This window comes from Manihot esculenta, chromosome 18, assembly GCF_001659605.2.
Source record: "Manihot esculenta cultivar AM560-2 chromosome 18, M.esculenta_v8, whole genome shotgun sequence".
Classification (NCBI taxonomy): Eukaryota; Viridiplantae; Streptophyta; class Magnoliopsida; order Malpighiales; family Euphorbiaceae; genus Manihot; species Manihot esculenta.
The window spans coordinates 6,589,505-6,608,585 of NC_035178.2; the positions used below are offsets into that span (position 1 = coordinate 6,589,505).

A 19,081-nucleotide genomic window follows, 5' to 3' on the forward strand; every position below is an offset into this window, starting at 1 on the left:
TATTAAGAAAATTAAGCTGTCAAATTAACCTTTAAGTTTACTATCAAAAAAATATTAAAAAAAAAATTCCATAACAATGATCAGATGATCAAACTGCCTACTGTCATCTCTAAATTAAAAGTGCAAAAATGATCACAATCAAATAAGATTTGTGATAATATCCAGGATACTATGTTATCTGTCCCTTTGTGGTTCAAAGGGGCAGCACTCTTAATATCTTCACCAGGGTCATTTTTACGTCTTTTAACCAATTCTCGTTATTAGAAAAAATTTTAGATATTAATCATACAGCGAAATTTTCTGTTATTAGACCCGTAAAATCTATCTTTTCCAGCCTTATGTAAAGATAGACCCATCCCAAATTGTTGTTCATGGTGGGCTGGATTTAGCTCAAAATTCAAAACCCAAAAATGTTTTAAGGCTGGGCTTAATTACCCAATTTCTTGTGAATGTCTCGTTCACAACATATTGTTCAGTATGTATTAGCTCGGAAAGGGGAAGAACCCAATTCTTCTTTTGCAATAACTTTTCTATTTCTAGTCCTTTTTTTTTAATTTTTTGCTGTAAATCAATTTGTTAATGAAGCAATCCCAAATCCATGGCTAAACTGGAGGCAGGGATGCATTTCAGGAATAAAATTGCCAGGGCAAGGACCAACTCCAACAGAGTCATTATCACTGTATGTGTAGAATCTCCAAGAAAATGCACCCATCAGAAAACTGGTGATCTAACCAGCGAAGCTACGCGGAACCCATTATTCAAAAGGCCTCAGAGCAGAAGAAAAAAAGGTTACGATCGACGGGCTGAGCTTCTAGCGTATTCTCGTGAGCTCAGAGACGGAGTTTCTCTTCGACAACAGGAACGGCGGCCTCGAAGGAATTCATCAAGGCTCAAGGCTGAGGTAAATTGTTAAGGTCTTTTCGATTTGATCATTAGATCAGGTGCATCTAAGTGCATTGCGTTAAAATGCGCCTCCATAAACAGAAGTTGAAATGGTCAAGTGCACCAGTGAGGATTAAAGCATCAATTCAGAGGATTTTCCGACGAAATGAAAGGCAATGTATGTATGAGAAAATTGAATCAGTCTCAGAAGAGAATAGTGGAGTGGCCTCGCAATTCCATTGCAGAAAGGAAAAGGCTTCCGGAGGCAACATTGCCTCTTCTTTTTGTGTAAATGCAATTACCTTAATTATTAAATTCATCTCTTTTCAATCATTTCTCTCTTCTTGTTAACTTGTTCATGGTGTTTTTTGCATATGTGCAGAAGAAATTGAAGCGTAAGCTTAAGGAATTATCATGTGGGTTGACGTGCAGCAAAGAATGATTTTGATATACAGGTAGGGTGCTGTGTGAAAAAGAGTGATGGCTTCACAGAGATCGTAAACAAAATGAATCAATTTCAATTATGTAACTATATAGTTACTGTGATTCTGTCAGGGAAAATTCAGTTCTTTCATGTAGAGATGGACTGAAAGTTTATCAATTACACCCTAAAATATTGCTGGATAAATGTGAAATTTGCTCTTTACAATTTATGAAATTGTTTGCATATTTGTCAGTATAAATTGAATTAATTACAATTAGCTTAGCCTGATTTAGTAATATATAAAATAAGATTCATGTTCGAGTTCTCACTCCCCTGAAACCACCACTAGCACTACGAATTTATACTTCAAATGCATCAATAATCTCCCACTTTAGTCACTTAACACACCGAATATCTCTACTAAATTATATTTATACTTATTTATATTTGTTTTAAAAATATAAAATTTTATTAAATATGATATAAATAAAGAAAATAAATAATAATTTTAAGATAATAAAAAAATAAATAAAAGATTATAGAATGAAAAAAGTAAAATTTATATATATATATAAAATATTAAAATTCAAAGGAGTTGATAGAAATTTATCCTAATCACAACTGCTCTTACCTTGTCAGAAACCATATCTAGGAATCGTGTTGATTCTGTCAACATATTACAGCGATGATCGTTATAAAGATATTAATTGAATAATTTATTTTATATACGAAATGAGTTGGAAAGTAACTACTGCTACTAATAATAAATAGGTTTATATTTAACAATAAATTAAAGCAGTAATTGCGGCTTCACTGGCGGTATGTATTCTTAATCGGTTTAATAATTTGAAAGACGGCTAAACTTTTAACTCATTCATTTTGCAGATAAAAATTTAACTAATTTTTTTTATATAAAAAATATATATTAATTTATTTTTTGAAAATAAAAATTTGATAAAAAATTAAATTCTTGTAATTTTTTATTTCAAATAAGATTATTTATATATTTTTTTTCAAAAAAAAGGTATTAAATCTATGATTGAAAACAAATAAAAATTAAACTTTACGAGAGAATGGAGTATATCAGACAACTCTTGTAACTCAATTTCCATAAGTAGTTAAAGACATATTAAAATTACACTTTTAATGTTTAATTAATTGTAACTCAATTTCCATAATTAATTGTTTATTAAAATAAAATCTGTAAATCTATTAAAATATAATATAATACACATGCTTTTTTTTGTTCCTTTTGAAAAGAGACTTGCGTGTTTAATATGAAGACTGTTTTGTGCTATTCACCCAAATGGTTGGCCAATGGCCAAGAAGACAATGCGACGTTGCGTGATCCATCGAACAACCGACCCACGCCGCCCTTTTCAAAGCTCAGCTGCTTTCAGAGTACATATTATTTGTCTTTTTTCTCTCGTGCCTTTAACTCTGCATGTTTAATTATACAGCTCCTATGGCTTCCAAAACTCATCTCACATGTAATACGTGGATAACTCCCAATGCCATCTCGGTGTCCCACAATTCAACCAACAATTCTTACATAAATCGGATATTAAACTAAATTTATTATGATTTTACATTATAAATTTATATAAATTAAATCTAAACCAAAATTTCTCGTAAATTTTAACCATCAGGATCAGTGATCACGGGCGCATATCTCTATCCTTTTGTTTTCGTCAAACTCTTTAGTAAATTGCAGAGCAGTAACCACAAGTAGAGCTTGGTGGAATCTCTCTCTTGCAATAATTGGCGGCGATTTCTCTTTCTTCTGTTAAAAACTGACGCTTACAATAACTTCGATCTTATCCATTGTAGTCAAAACCATTGAAAACTTGAACAACTGTCACGTCCTCTTTACTGTTATTCATCACGCCACTACTAGAAATTATGCCCTATGATCCTATCAATGAATAATTTTACGTACAATTATTCACCTGCAAATCTAATGAAACTTAAACAATTATACAAAATTATAACTTAAAAATTTAAAAAAATAGAAAAAACTACCAAACATTTTTCTTTTTAAAATAAAAATTAAAAAATAAAATTTAATATCTCTTAAATTTAATTAAATATATTTATCACCAACTAAGTCCATAAGAGATTGAATGACGGTGGAATAAGATGATTTTTCAAAAAATTATAAATTATTTAAAAATATTTAAATAATTTTATATACAATAAAAGAAATTATTATTCATTTCTTATATATTTAAAAAATTATTAATTAATCTTTATTTTAAAATTAGTCAATTAAAATATTTATTTTTAATTATTTATTTTATTTTATCCTTCATATTTTTTATTTTTTCAATTAAAAATTTTATTATTTATTTTTAAAATTTTTAACTTTAATATGCAATTTTTTTCAAAAAACTATTTATTCATTGTGTAATTTAATTTTATATACTATTTTTATATTAAAAAGTAATTATTTCACTTAAGTAGTTTTTAATCTATTTATATAATTAATATTATTTATTAAACTATTCTAGAAAAATAAATTTTAAATTTTTATAAATAAAAATGTTTTATAATTAATTTTTTATTAATTAATGAGTTTCATGAAGTATTTAAAATTAAAATATAAATTTAATGAGTATAAGGTTAGATAATTTAAATTTAAGAATACTTAAATATAAATTAAGTATTATTTTGCATAGATAATAAATTAAATTATTTAAATATAAAAAATAAAATAAAAATATTATTTCTATAACTAATAGATTAGATAATTTAATTTAAAAAATTAAAATTTATAATAAATATTATATTAAATTATTATATTATTTTAATTGTATTATTTTTATGAATTTATCTGTCATGTCTATAATAAAAAAAATTATAATAAATACTATTAAAAAATTAATTTTATAATAAAATAAAATATAAATTATTAATCAGTTTATTATTGATTTAAATCGAATAAAAATATATTTATAAATATTAAAAATGAAGTTATTATTAATATATTTTAATTAATAAAAAATTAAATAAATTGTAATTTAATTATAATATTTTATTACTTTTTATAAATTTTTTGAATATATATTTATTTTATATATTTTATTTTTATTAATCATTTATTGAAATTTGGCCCCTAAATAAATTTTTTTGGATTCATCACTAATTCTATTTAATTTAATGAGATTTCCCAAAAAAATTTAATGAGATGAAATTACTGTTTACAATATAGTAATTTTTCTGAATCAAGGGTTTTTAATTAGATGGTTTACTTCACAGCTAAACCAGGTAGTAAATTGATAGTGGAGAAATGGGTAAGGGTACAAATTGAGATTGAAATTGAAAATAGTCTAGCAATTAACATCTAGATAGGGTTTGGATGCTGCTCAACAGCTTCTTTCTTGAAGGAAGAGATTGACAATTTAGTGTTAATATATCACCTATTTTCTTTAGTTTCATTTTATTTAATTAATTTTTTATTGTCTTTTTAAAAGTTTTTTATGAATAAAATATTATTTTATGATTTTGATACTTTATTAAAATTTTTTCATCAATTTACTTGTCAATGAGTTGAGTACTAATTAAATTTATATTATTTATATAGTTATTTTAATTGAAGGATAATATCTTATTTATCTATATTTTTATTAAAATTTAGTATATTTATTATTCTATTTAATTTATATATATATAATTTTAAATGATAAATAATAAATACCAGAGGGAGTATCAAACTTTTTTTATTTATAATGAAAATTTTAAATTTTGTTACTTGAAAAAAATTAATTTGAAAAAATAAAATAACACATAGTTACGCTAGAATTAATTATTTAAATTTCTAATATAAAAAAAAAAAATCATTACAAACGAAAAAGTCGGTAACGCTGACAGCCCACATCATTTTTCAAACCAAGGATGCGTTGTTGCTTTATTTCTTGTCTTTTCTATCAGATTTTTCCGTGTAAGAAAATTAGGACGAGTATTGTGTGTGTATATATATATATATATATTTGTGTGCGCGTGATTTGATAGAAGAAGTTGGAAATGGAGGAAGGAGGCCCGGAACTCAGATTGTTCGATAGCAGCGAAGAGCTGTCATCAGGACTTGCTGATTACGTCCATCAAATTTCTGAGTCTGCCATAAAAGAGAGAGGTTCATTCTCTCTTGTTCTCTGCGGCGGAGATGTTCCAAAACGCTTGGGGTACGCATGCAATTTCTCTCAGAGACACACATCAAACACTTCACATGGTTTTCTTTTTAACCTTTTGTTTTTAATTATTTTCTATTTTGTTTTCGTATATATGCATCAATATCTAATGATGATATGCAATGCAGGAAGCTAACGAGTTCAGCTTTCTTGAAAATGGTGGAGTGGTCGAAATGGCATGTGTTTTGGGCAGAGGAGAACGTGGTTGCTAAGAGACACCCAGATAGCTTATTCTGGCAAGCCAAAGAATATTTTCTTTCCAAGGTTCATTCTGATCTCCTCTCTCTTGAATTTCCTCCATCCCATCAAATAGATTTATATTTATTTTTATGTGATTAAAAAAATAGTCAATATAATTAAAATATTTCCCTCATCTAGTTGTTTATTTTTTTTGAGTAATAATTAAAAAAATAAATAAATAACCTAAAATTAAATTACCTTTTATATCTCATTTAATTATTTAAGTCTTACTAATTCTTTATCTATTAATTTATTATGAGAAAAGTAAAATGATTAAGAAAGAAAATATAGTAAATAAATGTAAAATATTTATCAATTTTAATAGAGATAAGGGTAAAATTGAAAACTTTTAAATAATATTTATTAATTTTCTCAAAAACTAATTTTTTATGCAAAATAATTTTTCAAAAATCACAATGAAAATAGACAAAAAAGTAATAAATTTTACATTATCTTTATAATATGTTTATTCATATTATTAAATCGTTTTATAAATTAATAAATGTTATTTTTTAATATATATTGAAAATATATTATATTAAAAATAAATAATTAAATTATCATATAAAAAATAATATAAAATTTGAGATGAATTTTTTTAATAAGAAAAGAATATTTTTTTTACAAAATAAAAGGAGTACTTTATGTACGTAGAGCTTATATTAAATTACCTAATTTTTAATTAATAAATATTTCATACGTGCCTTGTTGATGCACACAAATTCTTCTAGTATGCTTTTTAATATTTTGAAAATTAATTTATATTATATTCATTATTTATATATTTGAGAGATTAATGTTATTTAAAAAATGTTATAATATAATTAAACTAAAAATTTGATACTATAAAAATTTATTAAAAATAATAAAACAATATGAATTATTTTGGAGCTAATAACTAAAATAAAATAAAATTTTCATGCCTATATATTCTTGTAAAGGAACTTGTTAGGGTCATGGCTCCCACTAATTCTCCTTCATTTGTCTTGATGAGGAGGAGTTTAACAATTATAGATGTGTATTTTGTAGAAAATATTTTTTAAAAATATATTTCATATTTTTAAATAAATAGATAATGTTTTTCCAATCAAAGGAATATTTAAATGTAATTAATTTTTAAGGAGAATGATATATTTTTAAAAAAGAAAAAAATATTTTATATATTTTGAGAATACTGGCATTATTTGTTTTTTAATATTGTAATTAACACGAAGAAAATAATTAATAAAAAATTATTTCCAATATACGAATTATTTTTTTTAAATAAAACTAAATTCATAAATTTAGTATATGTAATTAGTCTAATTTACATGATTTTAATGTAAATATTTAATTTATTTTCACATAAAATCAACCTTAAATAAAGTGTACTCAACTTGTGTTTTTCCCTTTTTTTTTCAAAATTTTTTTCTCTTCTGTTTAATAATTAAGACTGAAGAACCTTAAGTAAAATGTAATCCACTTGTGTTTTTCTTTTATTTTCTTTTTAATTTTTTCTCTTCTCTTTAATAACTGAGATTGAAAACACAAAGTTCTGAAAAGAATCGAGATACATATTTTTATTGAGAATTTATAATTAAGAATTATTTTATATAATTATTATATATATGATGATTGTATGTTAATTATTATTTATGTGAGACTTATTTGAGATTCACCTTAATTAAGGATTATATTATAACTGTTCTTTATATAACGGTTGCTGGGCGTGTTTTTTTTTTTTTTAAGATATTCTTTCTTGCACACAGGTTCCTATACTTCCAGCTCACATTGTTCCCGTAAGCCACGACCTACCGGGAGAATCTGCAGCCAATAGCTACGAGTTCTCCATCAGGCAACATGTTAGAAAACGAACGGTCTCAGTTTCTCCATCAAGCGATTGCCCCAGATTCGACCTCATCCTTCTAAACTTTCCTCTTTCTCACCAGCCTGTGCCTGGAGAAGACACCCAATGGGTTTCATGCGTCTCGAACCATGGATCTAAAGAAAGAGTGATTCTCACGCTCCCTGTCATCAATGCTGCAGCCCACGTGGCTATTGTGGCCTCAGGCCCTGAGGTGGCCCCTCAGTTTTTGGATATGATGATGGGTAACAAGTCCATCGAGTCCAGTCCGGCCCGTATTGTCCAGCCCTTAGATGGCAAGCTGGTTTGGTTCGTAGACGCCACTGCTGCTTCCTTGTTTCTCCGCGGCAAGGGATGCGCTGCCACTTCAGGTTCCTAAAATACACTGGATTTTGTACTCGTTTGGCTGATTCAAGCGCTGGAAATTGTGATTATAGTTCTTCATTGCATGATTATATTACTGTTTTATTAATTATTTCCTGTATCTTTTCATTGTTTGAATGTATGATTTTCATTAATTAGTTATAATAATAATAATAATAATAGTAATCTAATTGGAGGAGATAAGTTAGAAATTTGTAATTAGTCCATCTAGTTTACTTTTATTTGTCCAAAATTATTTGTGCTTTTGAAAAATTAAAGAGTATTAATTACTATTTTCTAATTTTACTCTGATCTCTATTAAACGCAATAATAACTTTTATAATTTTCTAAAACATAGCTTATCATTTACTTTTTTTAATAATAAATTAATGGATAGAGAATTATTGAAATTGAAATTATTAAGTGAGATAAAAAGTAATTTAGTCGATATTAATTTATTTGTTTTTTTTAATCATCATATAAACTTTAAACAAAAGAAAAAAGTGGACGGATAGAACATCTTCTTGCTTTTGTAGGCATGTAATGTGTGTGATACATGATTGTCATCTGGAGCAGGGAGTCTCCTATACATTCATGGACGCATGCGCATGATCCTAGCAATAAATTCACCATTGATGTAATAAACAAGCCTACATCCTTTTATTTCCTTGATAATTTTCTTTGTTTTTGCCTCGCAAACAACGCAATGAAGCTGAACAAGTATGTTGAAGTTATGTTTTTAGTAATTGTTCTTGCAGGTCATACCTCTGCGTCATCTCCATCAGATAAGCCTAAGGAAAATCTAGAAAACCCCACGCCTGCTCACGGCAGCAACCAAGCAGACAGTTCGAACTATGATGGAGGGTGGAAATACAATTGTGGGTGTGGCTTAGCTCCTGACGGAAGTTGGAGTTACAACTGGGGAACAGGCTCAGGACCCGATGGAAGCAATTTCGGCTTTGGCTCGGGCTCAGGACGAAGCCCTGATGGTGGGAGCGCCGGATATGGCTTTGGTTTTGGCAGTTCCGGTTCTGGCGGTGGAAGCTCGGAGTCTTACGGAGTTGGCACCGGTTATGGATGTGGAAGCAATGGTGGAATTGTGAGCAATGGTAAACCTGTTAGGAATCTTTAATTTTTATTAATTAATACCTATTCTCGAATGTATATTTGTATTTTATACGGACAAAAATTGTAGCTTGATACGAATATGCTTATGTATTATACTTTTATGATTATTAGTGAAGTTGATCATTTATAGTATTAACTTTTAGAGGGGTATTAGCTTTTATTTATATAGCAGATGTAATAAAAAATTTAATGAATGAATTTCAAAAATAAAAAAAAATAGCCAATACTATCTATATTAAGAGTATTCCTCCATTTTTAAAATCAAGATCAAATAATGACTCTGCCATAGAATTGACTCTTTAATGATTAATTTTTGGAGTCAGTGTGACGAAGAAAAGAGGATTTTTTAACTTGGCACAGCTCTTCAAAGCCATACTTCATCCCTCTTATTCATTCTTTTATTTCTGCCTTTTGAAGCAAAATCAAATCTGTTCTTTCCTCCTAGTAGAAGGTCAATTAAGGATCCACTAGTTTGGCATGATTCTAAATAACGGCTGATTTTCAGTTAGAAGTCATTATTTTCTTGCTTTTCAGGTGGAGGTTTCCCAAACTTCATCACTTTCTTCTTCATTTTTGCGATACCCTTCTGCTGAAGACACTGGAATTTAAATACCCACACAAAGATCAAGCACTTCATCCATCGGGCATGCTAAAATCAGCTTCCTATGTCATATATTCTTTGAGCCGAAGAGGTATCTCTCAATGAAGTCTGCTTCAGGTGTGGAGATGGTATTAAATTGGTATCTCATCATCATGCTGTTTGAGATTATCAACTTTTGATAAAAGTTTGGCCTCTTTGTTCTCTGTACTTTCTTAGCATCTGAGGATTCCAGATTTGGCCAACAAGTTCACGGCGGATTACTGATTTTATTGTTTTAATAAAATTTAATATCCTCATTAATTTTATACTACAAATCTGTATAATTGAAAAGTTTGTCATTCAACTAAAAAACTGCCGCTTTTTAATTTATATAAAAAAATAAGCCGATGGTATATATTAGAAAATATATTATAAATTTATTTTAACTATGTTAAGTTCAATTTTTTTTTAACCCATATAGAAATAACTATAAGTTAGATGAAGGGTAGTATTAAATTTTTTTTATTAAATAATTTCATTGAGAAAAGTGTTATCATAGTTGATTCAGTAACCGTAATTAATAGCAGACTCTTTATAAGTAATTAATTAATAAATTATATAAAAAAAAAACCATAATGGGTGAAATTTAATGGGCAGCCACGTAAACAATTGCTTGGGCTGATCATCCTAAATTTCAAACTAGATCTCCCGTGACTTTGTGAGACTAAGCTAGAAAGCCCGTATTGTATATCAACCAGGATCTATCGCCCTAAAACGCAGCGTTGCGTTATCCAATCGGGGAGACGAGAGCGAGAGCTCTTTCTCCGTTAGGATAAGTAATTAGCAAGCTCTGGAGCTCTATTTACCGTCTGTTTGGTTCTCGAGAAAAGGTGGCAGAAGAGAAGACAGAAAAATGGCGCAAACACTGGCAACGCCTGTGGCACCTTCGCTATCACTAATATGCAACGGTCGGAGAAGTAATTCTCTCTCTACCTTCGTCTCACTTCCAATCTCAAACCCTCCTAAGGTAATTCCCAGTTCACTGAAGAATTTAAGCGTTTTGGCCTTTTCTTCGTTCTCGTTTTTGCCCTTTCAATCTCGTATTTGATTTCTGTTACGCTACCTCTCTTACGTGTTTGTGATTTCTCAAAATCTGTACTTGATTGAGCTAAATAATTATAATTAGGCTTACTGATAATATGCTTAGATTCGGCATCATAAGTATAGTGAAGGAATCGGAGGTCCTAATGCCCTAGTTTCGTTTTTATCCTATTTTAATTGGTAATCCATTCAAGTGTTTGTGCTTAGTAGTTGATAGGTGGTTCTAATGCCTTAGTTTCTTTCTTATCCTATTTTTAATTGGTTATCCATTGAAGTGTTTGTGCTTAGTAGTTGTTTAGACAGAATCTTTTGTTGGGTATCAGCTGTTTCATGGGGATTGACTTAAGCTCAATTGAAGGGAATTGTTTGAAAGTCATGTTTGATGAGAATTATAAGACAATGCTTTTTTGTTGATGGTGGTTAATCTCTCAATTGATTTAGAAGGTATTGGTTGAAGGTCATGTTTGATGAGAATTCTAATAATATGTAGTTGTTGATGCATCACTATGTATGTGTTTAATTTCAAAATTTTTGGGTCTTTAGATCCATGGTTTAAGTATTCAGTGCGCACGTGTTGGAGGTGTGGAGATTCCTAACAACAAGAGAATTGAATACTCCCTTCAGTATATCCATGGAGTTGGCCGCTCAAGGGCTCGCCAAATTCTCTCTGATCTTAGCATGCAGAACAAAATCACCAAGGATTTGTCCGAGGATGAGCTCATTACTCTTCGTGATGAAGTCTCCAAGTACATGATTGAAGGCGATTTGGTAATACTTCTCTAGTTCTCTTTTCTATATTCTCGTGCACTTTTTTTACTCTGAAAACTTTGATTATGAATATTTCAGAGACGGTTCAATGCTCTCAACATAAGGAGGTTGAAGGAGATTCAGTGTTATAGAGGGGTAAGGCATATTCAGGGTTTGCCATGCAGGGGACAGCGCACTAAGAACAATTGCCGAACCTTGAAGGGTAAGAGAGTCACTGTTGCAGGGAAAAAGAAAGCACCCCGTTAACCATGTAGGTTCTGATTCTTTTACTCGGTTGGTAAAATTAGGATCTTGATTCCAGTGAAAATCACTCTGTACTCCTCCTATACTTTTCCTTGAGTTGATGCAATTGAGTTTATGATCTCTGGAAGTGCTTCTGTTAGCTATGCAATTTTTGCTCATCTTGTATTGCTCAATAGCATGCGCCTTTCATGTTTTACTTGAGTTGATGAAATTGAGTTTATGCTCTCTGGAAGTAGTTATGTTAGCCATCCAATTTTTGCTCGCCTTTCATTTCTCAATAGCATGCTATATGACCTTTCATGCTTCCTGGCCTGTGATTAGGCAAAAATATTGGGGCATCCATTGCTGGTAATTTGGTTCTTCAAAACATTTTGACTGCAAGTTAGTATTGTCTGAACTTTTTGAACTCGAAGAGATCTGTTGTTGTGCTGTTTGTGTGTTTGCCAGATACCCATATAACAAGTAATTGAAATAGAAATGTTTATATGAAATATAACATGGAAGATTTTAAACAGAACTTTATTTTTTTTACCTCTTGCATAGTTTGAGTTCCCACATCCATCCAAATCTAGTTCAATCCTATCATCATTCTGGCTCATTCTCATTATAGTTTGGCGTTAATGTAATCAATTTTCCTGAAACATTAAGATCTTAGTTCATCGTATTGCAAGATTATCATGAAACTACTGGTACATTTACACCTTTTTTCTTGCTCAAAGATAAATATGACATTTGCACACTTTCTAGATAGAAATATGCACATGTTAGATGAATTTCCATCTTCCTAGCAATTAAAAATTTTATTTTATATACGTTGAGCTTGAATGATTCCGCATCTAATATACATGTCATAGTTATTGCTTTTCATGTACATCTACACGTTTTCAAGACTTTCAGAAAAAAAAAAAATTGGGGGGGGGGGTGTTCCATTTTTCTAATTACTTTCTTGCAAGTTGCAATTGAGTCATTACACATGTAACCCATACTATGGGTTCAAATGTATGTACTTTCATCATTACCTTTGCCTCAGTTTTGGACCTGGGGCAATTCTCAAGCTAAATTTATAAGCTACTACAAGTCCACAAGCCTCCCACCCATTTCCATAACCATTTTCCGAGCCAAGTCCAGAATTCTGCCTCTCTCATCACCTCACTATTGCATTAGGTTTTTGTTGAAGCCCTCTATAATCAATCAAAATTCTCTAGCCCTCCAGCTGTCCCAACAAATGACCCTCGCATGTAAATCCACGTTTTCTTTGTTTGGAAAGCGCAACAAGGGTTCCTAGCTCGACGATTCTTGTGGGCATTCATGACTCTTGCCCTTTTCCCTTCGCCGCAGCATTTGGTTCAGCATTCAGTGGTTTCTTCTCCAAGTATGTTAACCGAGTAAACGTTAGCCAAGTTACTTTAATTTCTCCATAAACTTGTCCAATTTTAATTTTATTTTAGAAAAAAATCACTTAAAACTACTTATTACATATTTTCATGTTACTAAAATTAAATATTATCATTTTAGTCCATTTCTATTGTCTTTATTAATAGATTAATAGAATAAAATATTTAAATAAATTTATTATTTTATTACTTGATTATTTTATTTATTATTTTATTATTTAATTTAAATTTTACTAAATTTATGAGTAAAAAGTTATAAAATAGCCTTCTTCCATAATTTTAAAAGTAATCATCATTTATTTAATTACCATGCCATAATTTACGTAAATCTACCAAAAATATAACTTAACTTTTTGTTTCAAATTTATTATTAAAGAAAGGAAGGGAAAGTGATGGGATAGAATAAAATAGGGATTTCCGTTTATTTTCTAAAGGAATTAAACTAGATAAACAGAAAATAACATTCCCATAATTGAATTTTAATATAAACTGGAATCTATATAAAAAAGAATTTAATAATCATTAAATTAAGCATTTAAATGAGAGAACTAATTAGCATGATTAATTGTGTTCTTAGGTCAACATTTCAATACGAGAAAATTCAATATTACAAGCAAGAAAATTTAATAATACGAGCAAGAAAATATAATTATTTCATTTCAAAAGAAAAAATTCCAAATGAAGCTTTAACAAAATTTCAACCCGAATTTAAGGTGGGGCCGGCAAGGGCCACCGCCTCTTTAAAATTTTAATTTTTAAAAGTTAAATATATAATTTATTATCTTACATTTTCATGAAAAAGTTGTTTTACTCTCTTCATTTAATTTAATTTTTATTTTATTTATTTATTTATTAAATTTTAAATAATTTAATTTTAATAAAATTTATATATTATTCTTTTAATTATTGAATAATTTAATTTTTATAATATAGAAGTTAAGTTATTTTATTTTATTTTATTTTTGAAATGAAAATTGAAAAAATAGAATATGAGATTTTTCAGATTTATTCAGATCTATTTACTATTAGATTAACATGCGAGTGTATGTAATTTTATTATTTAAAAATTAAAAAAATAAATTAAATTAAAGCGTAAAAGTTACTTTTCATTGTGGCAAAATTTTGCCATTTTTAAATGAAAATAAGTTAAGTATGATTTTGTTTTTATATACTTTTAGCATATGAAATCATAAAAATAAATTAAAAGGTTGATTTTTTATTAGTTGAATTAAATAAAAATTTAATAAATTTAAATTTAATAAATTAAAATTATTGTTTTACTAAAATTTAATTCCAATCAAACTATAATTAATTTAAGATAATTATATTAAATTTAAATTTATTAAATATATGCTTCGATCCTCCATATAAATCTAAATGCTTGATTAATAAATACTTTAACATCCTACATATAGATTTTGCATTTATTTTTATATTTTTTATTAAAATAAAAGTAACACAAATTGCAATCATTGATACAACCATTGAATTTATGTCAAAATCATGTTACTTTTAATAAAACTCTTCTTGACAGTATATAAATTTACACATTAATCCATGCGAGATTCCAAAAATTATGTTTATTGCCATGTACACTTTTCGATTTCGCAAATATTAGTTTTTGATAGTAGGACGCGGTACCTTGCACCTCTGCTCTTTTAGAGTTTAGATAGTGAGGAGGTAAAAGAAATAAATAAAATAAAAGTAAAATCCCATAACGAAAGTCATAAAAATTTTAGAATATAAAGTGATACGCCTGAAATATGGTGGAATAAGGAGATGATAACATGTGAATAGTGGCCTGGTTCATAGGGAAGTTAATGGCTTTGATTGGATATGGTAAGAGTTAATAGGGCTGATAAGTTCCTAATATGGTGAACATGGAGATTGAGGTTTAAAAGAGAAGTTATCTGTTTTGTGATTCAGTGATGACTGAAAATTTTGTTCTCAAAGGTGGTTAGTCCAGGGGTATTTATACTATGACCATATTAGGACATTCTAACAGACGTCCTTTCGGATTCGATGGTGACTTGTCGTGGCAGGTGTCCTGTCGTGGTAGGTGTATCTGGCGACTCATTAATGACGGGTGATCAGCTAATAAATATTGAGTTAATTCGCTCATACCCTGTCCATCACGCACATTTTTTCTGTCAGCCCTATTGCACAAGTAATTATGACTCTATGGAGACTCTACATGCTTTGAAGAGACCAGTCATCTAGCTTTAAGTATAGGCGAGGTCGGTCCGCCTATTCCGGGCATGGATATGGTTAGAGGCGTAGGAGTTCTAATCCATACACTATATGGGACGGGCTTTCTATAGTTTAGTCGGACCGGTGTCCTGGCATGGGGGACTCTTCTACTTCTTTTGTAAACGCATCGTGATCTCAGCGAGATCCATCATTATTATGTTATTAGATTTCCTTTCACTTCTCCAAGGGTTATTTATGGTAGTTGGAGGAGTGAATCGAGTTTAGCGCTTTTATTGCCAAGTGTGTTTCCATAATTCCTTTTGAACTACGACGAGTTGTCATAAGTATGTGTGGCAAGCGCGCATATTCTTCCAGAGGCATCTTTATGGCTACCGCTATTTGGATTACCGAAGTGTGGTTTAAATGCTCATAAATGCTTTATTTTGAGTATAAAAATGTGTTTTCATCTCCATTTTGTCACTTTCACTGTTTTTGCTATTCTTGTTGCCTCTCTTTGCTATTTTATAGTCTTTCTCGCTTTTTCCTTCTTCTTCCAGGTTTTTTAAATCTCAGGTACGCACTTCTTTTCCGATGGCCTCTCTGCCATTCTCTCGGGTTGAAAAGATCGTTTCTAGGGTAACTCTCACCTCACTCCGGAAAACTTTTCATTGATCCTTCCTTTCCACAGAAACTCATTATATTCGGGCTCCGAACCTAAACGAACGGATTGCCTTGTTCTCCTTACCTCCTCTCCCTGACCTAGTGGATGCCCAATCCGAGAAGAGGCTTGTTTTCTATTTAAACAAATTGATTACGGTCTTTCTTTCCCCTTTTCTAGATTTGTCCACTCTGTTTTTAGATTTTACCATGTCACCCCTCGGATGTTGACTCCGAATTCAATTCTATTCATGAGTGCCTTTGAGGCAATGTGTCGAGGTTGGGGCTTTGCTCCTTCTTTGAGTTTGTTTAGAGCCTTTTTCAAAATTTTGAAGGCTAATAATAGGTTCATGAGTTTTTGCAGTCGGAATGGCCTGGCATCTTTACTTGCCACAAGGACTTTATTAAACACTGGATAGACAGTTTTGCCATAGTCGGAGCTAAGGAGAGCTTTGACTGAGGTTTAGAGTTAGAATGGAGAAGCATAAATACCTTTTGTAATGCTTTCCCTTTTCTATCCGAGTAGGAGCAGTTATATTTTGCTCGGATTTCCTCCTTTCCTTTTAAAGACAATGTTTTAAGTGTCTATATATTCGCCCGGAGGAGGGGTGTTATGCTGCTGGTATTTGACTATTCTTTTATTGTTGCTTCTCTATTGAATTTATTAATTTGCGTTTTTACTTGTTTTGGGTGCTTTTGTAGCTTCTATCATCTCTATGGAGGACATTTCGACTCTCAAGAATTTTTTCCTTAATTGTGATGTTGTTCGGTAAGCTGTAGAGGCTTTCAAGACCCGGAAAACCATGGACGTGATTGTTGAGATGGTAGGAGTGGAGCTTGTGCCAGCTTAGGTTGCGCCTCCCCCGTTCTCCACTAGGGCTAGTATCGAGTTGGCTTTAGTCAGCTCCGACCTGACTGAGGTCGTGCCTGCGGTGGTTGAGGGTGTTCCCGTTATTGGGGGTAATTCGGAAGTTACCATTGTAAGGGCAGTGGTCAGCCCGAACAATTCCTCTCCTGCTGAGGAGGTTGAGATGGGCTTGAAATAGAAGAATTCTCATCTGCCTCAGGAGACGAACACCATTGCTTCAAGAGCGATAGGGACGAAAGGGAGGCCAGTGAAAGAATCCAAGCTGGTCTCCTCTCAAAAGGGGACTTCATCTTCCTCTCTTTCAAGAAAAACCTCCTCAAATAAAATGGACAAGGGCAAAGGTAAGGAGGGCTAGACTCGAGAGGTCAGTGAGGGTCTTCCTACTGCCTTAATTTAGAATGAGTCAGGGTTTCCCTTCCAACTGAGCCCTAATTTTACTCCTACCTCAATTGCTGAGCTTCTGAGCAACCATATCTTCGAACCATCTCCTAATTTGAATGACCCTCGGATGGTGAGTACAATTTGCAAGCTGATTGAATCCATCGAGCAGTCAAACTCTTTTACTACTTGAATGAAGGAGGACCTTTTTTAGGCTTCTAAGAGACAAGTTCTTCTTGTAAGTTTCCTTACTTTTTCTTTTGCCTTTGGATTTTCTGGTTGTTTTCTAACTCGTCTGCTTGTTTTTGCAGCTTTTGGGTGCTCTATTAGAGCTTGAGAATAAAAGAGCTAATGGTTGGGAGGCTGCCCTCCGAGATATTAAAAAGGCCAAAGAAGAAGAGGCTACCTGAGTAATTGCTGTACTAAAGAGTCAATACGAGGGGGAGATGAGCTTATTGGAAAGGCTTATCCAAGATAACTATGGCTAGGGTGTAACGACCCCAAAATGGACCGTCACCGGCGCTAGGATTCAGGTCGGCTTAAGGCCGCCAGAACCCGTAGCAAGCCTGCTATACTCTCTGTGTACCTGTAAATCTCATACATGATCATACATTTTCTGTAAAAATAAAACTCTTTGCTGAACCAAGGCTTAACCTGTGCATGCACTATCTCTGTACTCTGTACTCATGTACTCTGTACTCTGTATCCCTGACTAGAGCTTGCTCTAGATGGGTTAACTCATACCTGTTAAGCCTGGTTTTCACATACAGGAAAACATACATACATATACAGATCATGTACAAAACATACATCTCTAGGTCAAGCAACAACTATTACACCTCTTTAATATTACATGTCCACTCTAAGCTATTACAGATCTCTTTTCTTTTTCCTGTACTCTGCTGGACTGTCCCTGTACACTGTACACTGAACCTGCAAAACTGGGGTTAAGGGAGTGGGATGAGCTCTATAGCCCAGTGAGTAGAACAATAAAACATCTCAGTAAAATATGATCTCATGGAATGCACCATATCACAAACAAGCCACATCAAGAGTAAACCTGTCACCACATAGTCCCAGTAACTCTGTGCCAGGGCGTAGAATCGAGCACCTGGTCTTCCTGTCATATATGTATATGTGTATATAACACCACACCTCTGTACTTACCATTGCCAGGGCGTAGTCAAAGGCTCCTGGTCTTTACTATATCCCTGCCAGGGCGTAGTCAAAGGCTCCTGGACTTGCTATACCTGCCAGGGCGTAGTCAAAGGCTCCTGGACTTCCTGTCTGAGACTATTGGATCATTCAACATTCACTCACATCACCAAATAACAATGCAATGCACCATATTCGTGCACACTAATGCAATCAACCTATGGCATAAACATGATGCATGAGATATGCTAAAAGCAGTTTGTGGTTCATTAAAAGTCATAAGTTTAGTTCCACTCACCTCTGGCTATCTGGACTGACTGACTCTGCAGGCTCTGAACCTCTGGAGCAGTACTCACTGCTGCTCTCTCTGGTTCCTCTGGTCTGTACCTATACAGATGGACTCAAATGAGGGACCAAACAAGCGTAAACATACCTTTCTGAAACTCCCCAAGAATCCCCTTAAACTCACTCAACTAACCATGCAAAGCATGCAGAAGAAAGCTGGACAGGACACTTTCGGCGGCAGGTTCGGCGGCCGAATGTCCTCTCCAGAGACGAAACTCAAGCACCTTCGGCGGCACCTTCGGCGGCCGAATCCCCCAAACAGAGCCGAACATGCAAAAACACTCGGGGGCAAGCTGTGGCAACTAAGCCACCATGCAGGAGGTTCGGCGGCCGAA

General features: G+C 31.7%; 3 protein-coding genes across 6 annotated transcripts; all 3 read left to right on the plus strand.

Annotated features, from left to right (window-relative positions):
* The first annotated feature begins 278 nt into the window (after positions 1-278).
* Positions 279-1,598, plus strand: LOC110608017. The gene is made up of 3 exons (XM_021747219.2): positions 279-901; positions 985-1,170; positions 1,265-1,598. Exons 1-3 carry the CDS (start codon positions 599-601, stop codon positions 1,322-1,324), a joined length of 549 nt encoding a protein of 182 aa, XP_021602911.1. The 5' UTR covers positions 279-598; the 3' UTR covers positions 1,325-1,598.
* Positions 1,599-5,228: 3,630 nt separating this feature from the next.
* Positions 5,229-9,951, plus strand: LOC110608014 (probable 6-phosphogluconolactonase 2). 3 transcript variants are annotated; one of them, XM_043953043.1, is made up of 5 exons: positions 5,229-5,487; positions 5,622-5,757; positions 7,482-7,947; positions 8,683-9,048; positions 9,602-9,942. In XM_043953043.1, exons 1-5 carry the CDS (start codon positions 5,330-5,332, stop codon positions 9,658-9,660), a joined length of 1,185 nt encoding a protein of 394 aa, XP_043808978.1. In that variant the 5' UTR covers positions 5,229-5,329; the 3' UTR covers positions 9,661-9,942. The 3 variants fall into 3 exon arrangements, with proteins under 3 accessions (XP_043808978.1, XP_043808979.1, XP_043808980.1); XM_043953044.1 differs by having other exon boundaries at positions 5,230-5,487; positions 8,698-9,048; positions 9,602-9,939; XM_043953045.1 differs by having other exon boundaries at positions 5,343-5,534; positions 9,602-9,951.
* A 452-nt stretch (positions 9,952-10,403) lies between these two features.
* Positions 10,404-11,886, plus strand: LOC122722352 (30S ribosomal protein S13, chloroplastic). 2 transcript variants are annotated; one of them, XM_043952874.1, is made up of 3 exons: positions 10,404-10,674; positions 11,292-11,516; positions 11,595-11,886. In XM_043952874.1, the coding sequence occupies exons 1-3, from the start codon at positions 10,561-10,563 to the stop codon at positions 11,760-11,762; spliced, it is 507 nt and encodes a 168-aa protein (XP_043808809.1). In that variant the 5' UTR covers positions 10,404-10,560; the 3' UTR covers positions 11,763-11,886. The 2 variants fall into 2 exon arrangements, with proteins under 2 accessions (XP_043808809.1, XP_043808810.1); XM_043952875.1 differs by having other exon boundaries at positions 10,426-10,674; positions 11,373-11,516.
* Positions 11,887-19,081: the final 7,195 nt, after the last annotated feature.

What these genes read in the sequence shown, in the direction of transcription:
- LOC110608017 (XM_021747219.2), top strand. Translation starts at nt 599, where the DNA reads ATGGCTAAACTGGAGGCAGGGATGCATTTCAGGAATAAAATTGCCAGG. An exon ending in CATCAAGGCTCAAGGCTGAG is followed by an intron (nt 902 to 984) that starts GTAAATTGTTAA and finishes CTCCATAAACAG; the next exon opens with AAGTTGAAATGGTCAAGTGC. An exon ending in ACATTGCCTCTTCTTTTTGT is followed by an intron (nt 1,171 to 1,264) that starts GTAAATGCAATT and finishes GCATATGTGCAG; the next exon opens with AAGAAATTGAAGCGTAAGCT.
- LOC110608014 (XM_043953043.1), top strand. Translation starts at nt 5,330, where the DNA reads ATGGAGGAAGGAGGCCCGGAACTCAGATTGTTCGATAGCAGCGAAGAG. An exon ending in GATGTTCCAAAACGCTTGGG is followed by an intron (nt 5,488 to 5,621) that starts GTACGCATGCAA and finishes TATGCAATGCAG; the next exon opens with GAAGCTAACGAGTTCAGCTT. An exon ending in AAGAATATTTTCTTTCCAAG is followed by an intron (nt 5,758 to 7,481) that starts GTTCATTCTGAT and finishes TCTTGCACACAG; the next exon opens with GTTCCTATACTTCCAGCTCA.
- LOC122722352 (XM_043952874.1), top strand. Translation starts at nt 10,561, where the DNA reads ATGGCGCAAACACTGGCAACGCCTGTGGCACCTTCGCTATCACTAATA. An exon ending in CAATCTCAAACCCTCCTAAG is followed by an intron (nt 10,675 to 11,291) that starts GTAATTCCCAGT and finishes TTGGGTCTTTAG; the next exon opens with ATCCATGGTTTAAGTATTCA. An exon ending in ACATGATTGAAGGCGATTTG is followed by an intron (nt 11,517 to 11,594) that starts GTAATACTTCTC and finishes TGAATATTTCAG; the next exon opens with AGACGGTTCAATGCTCTCAA.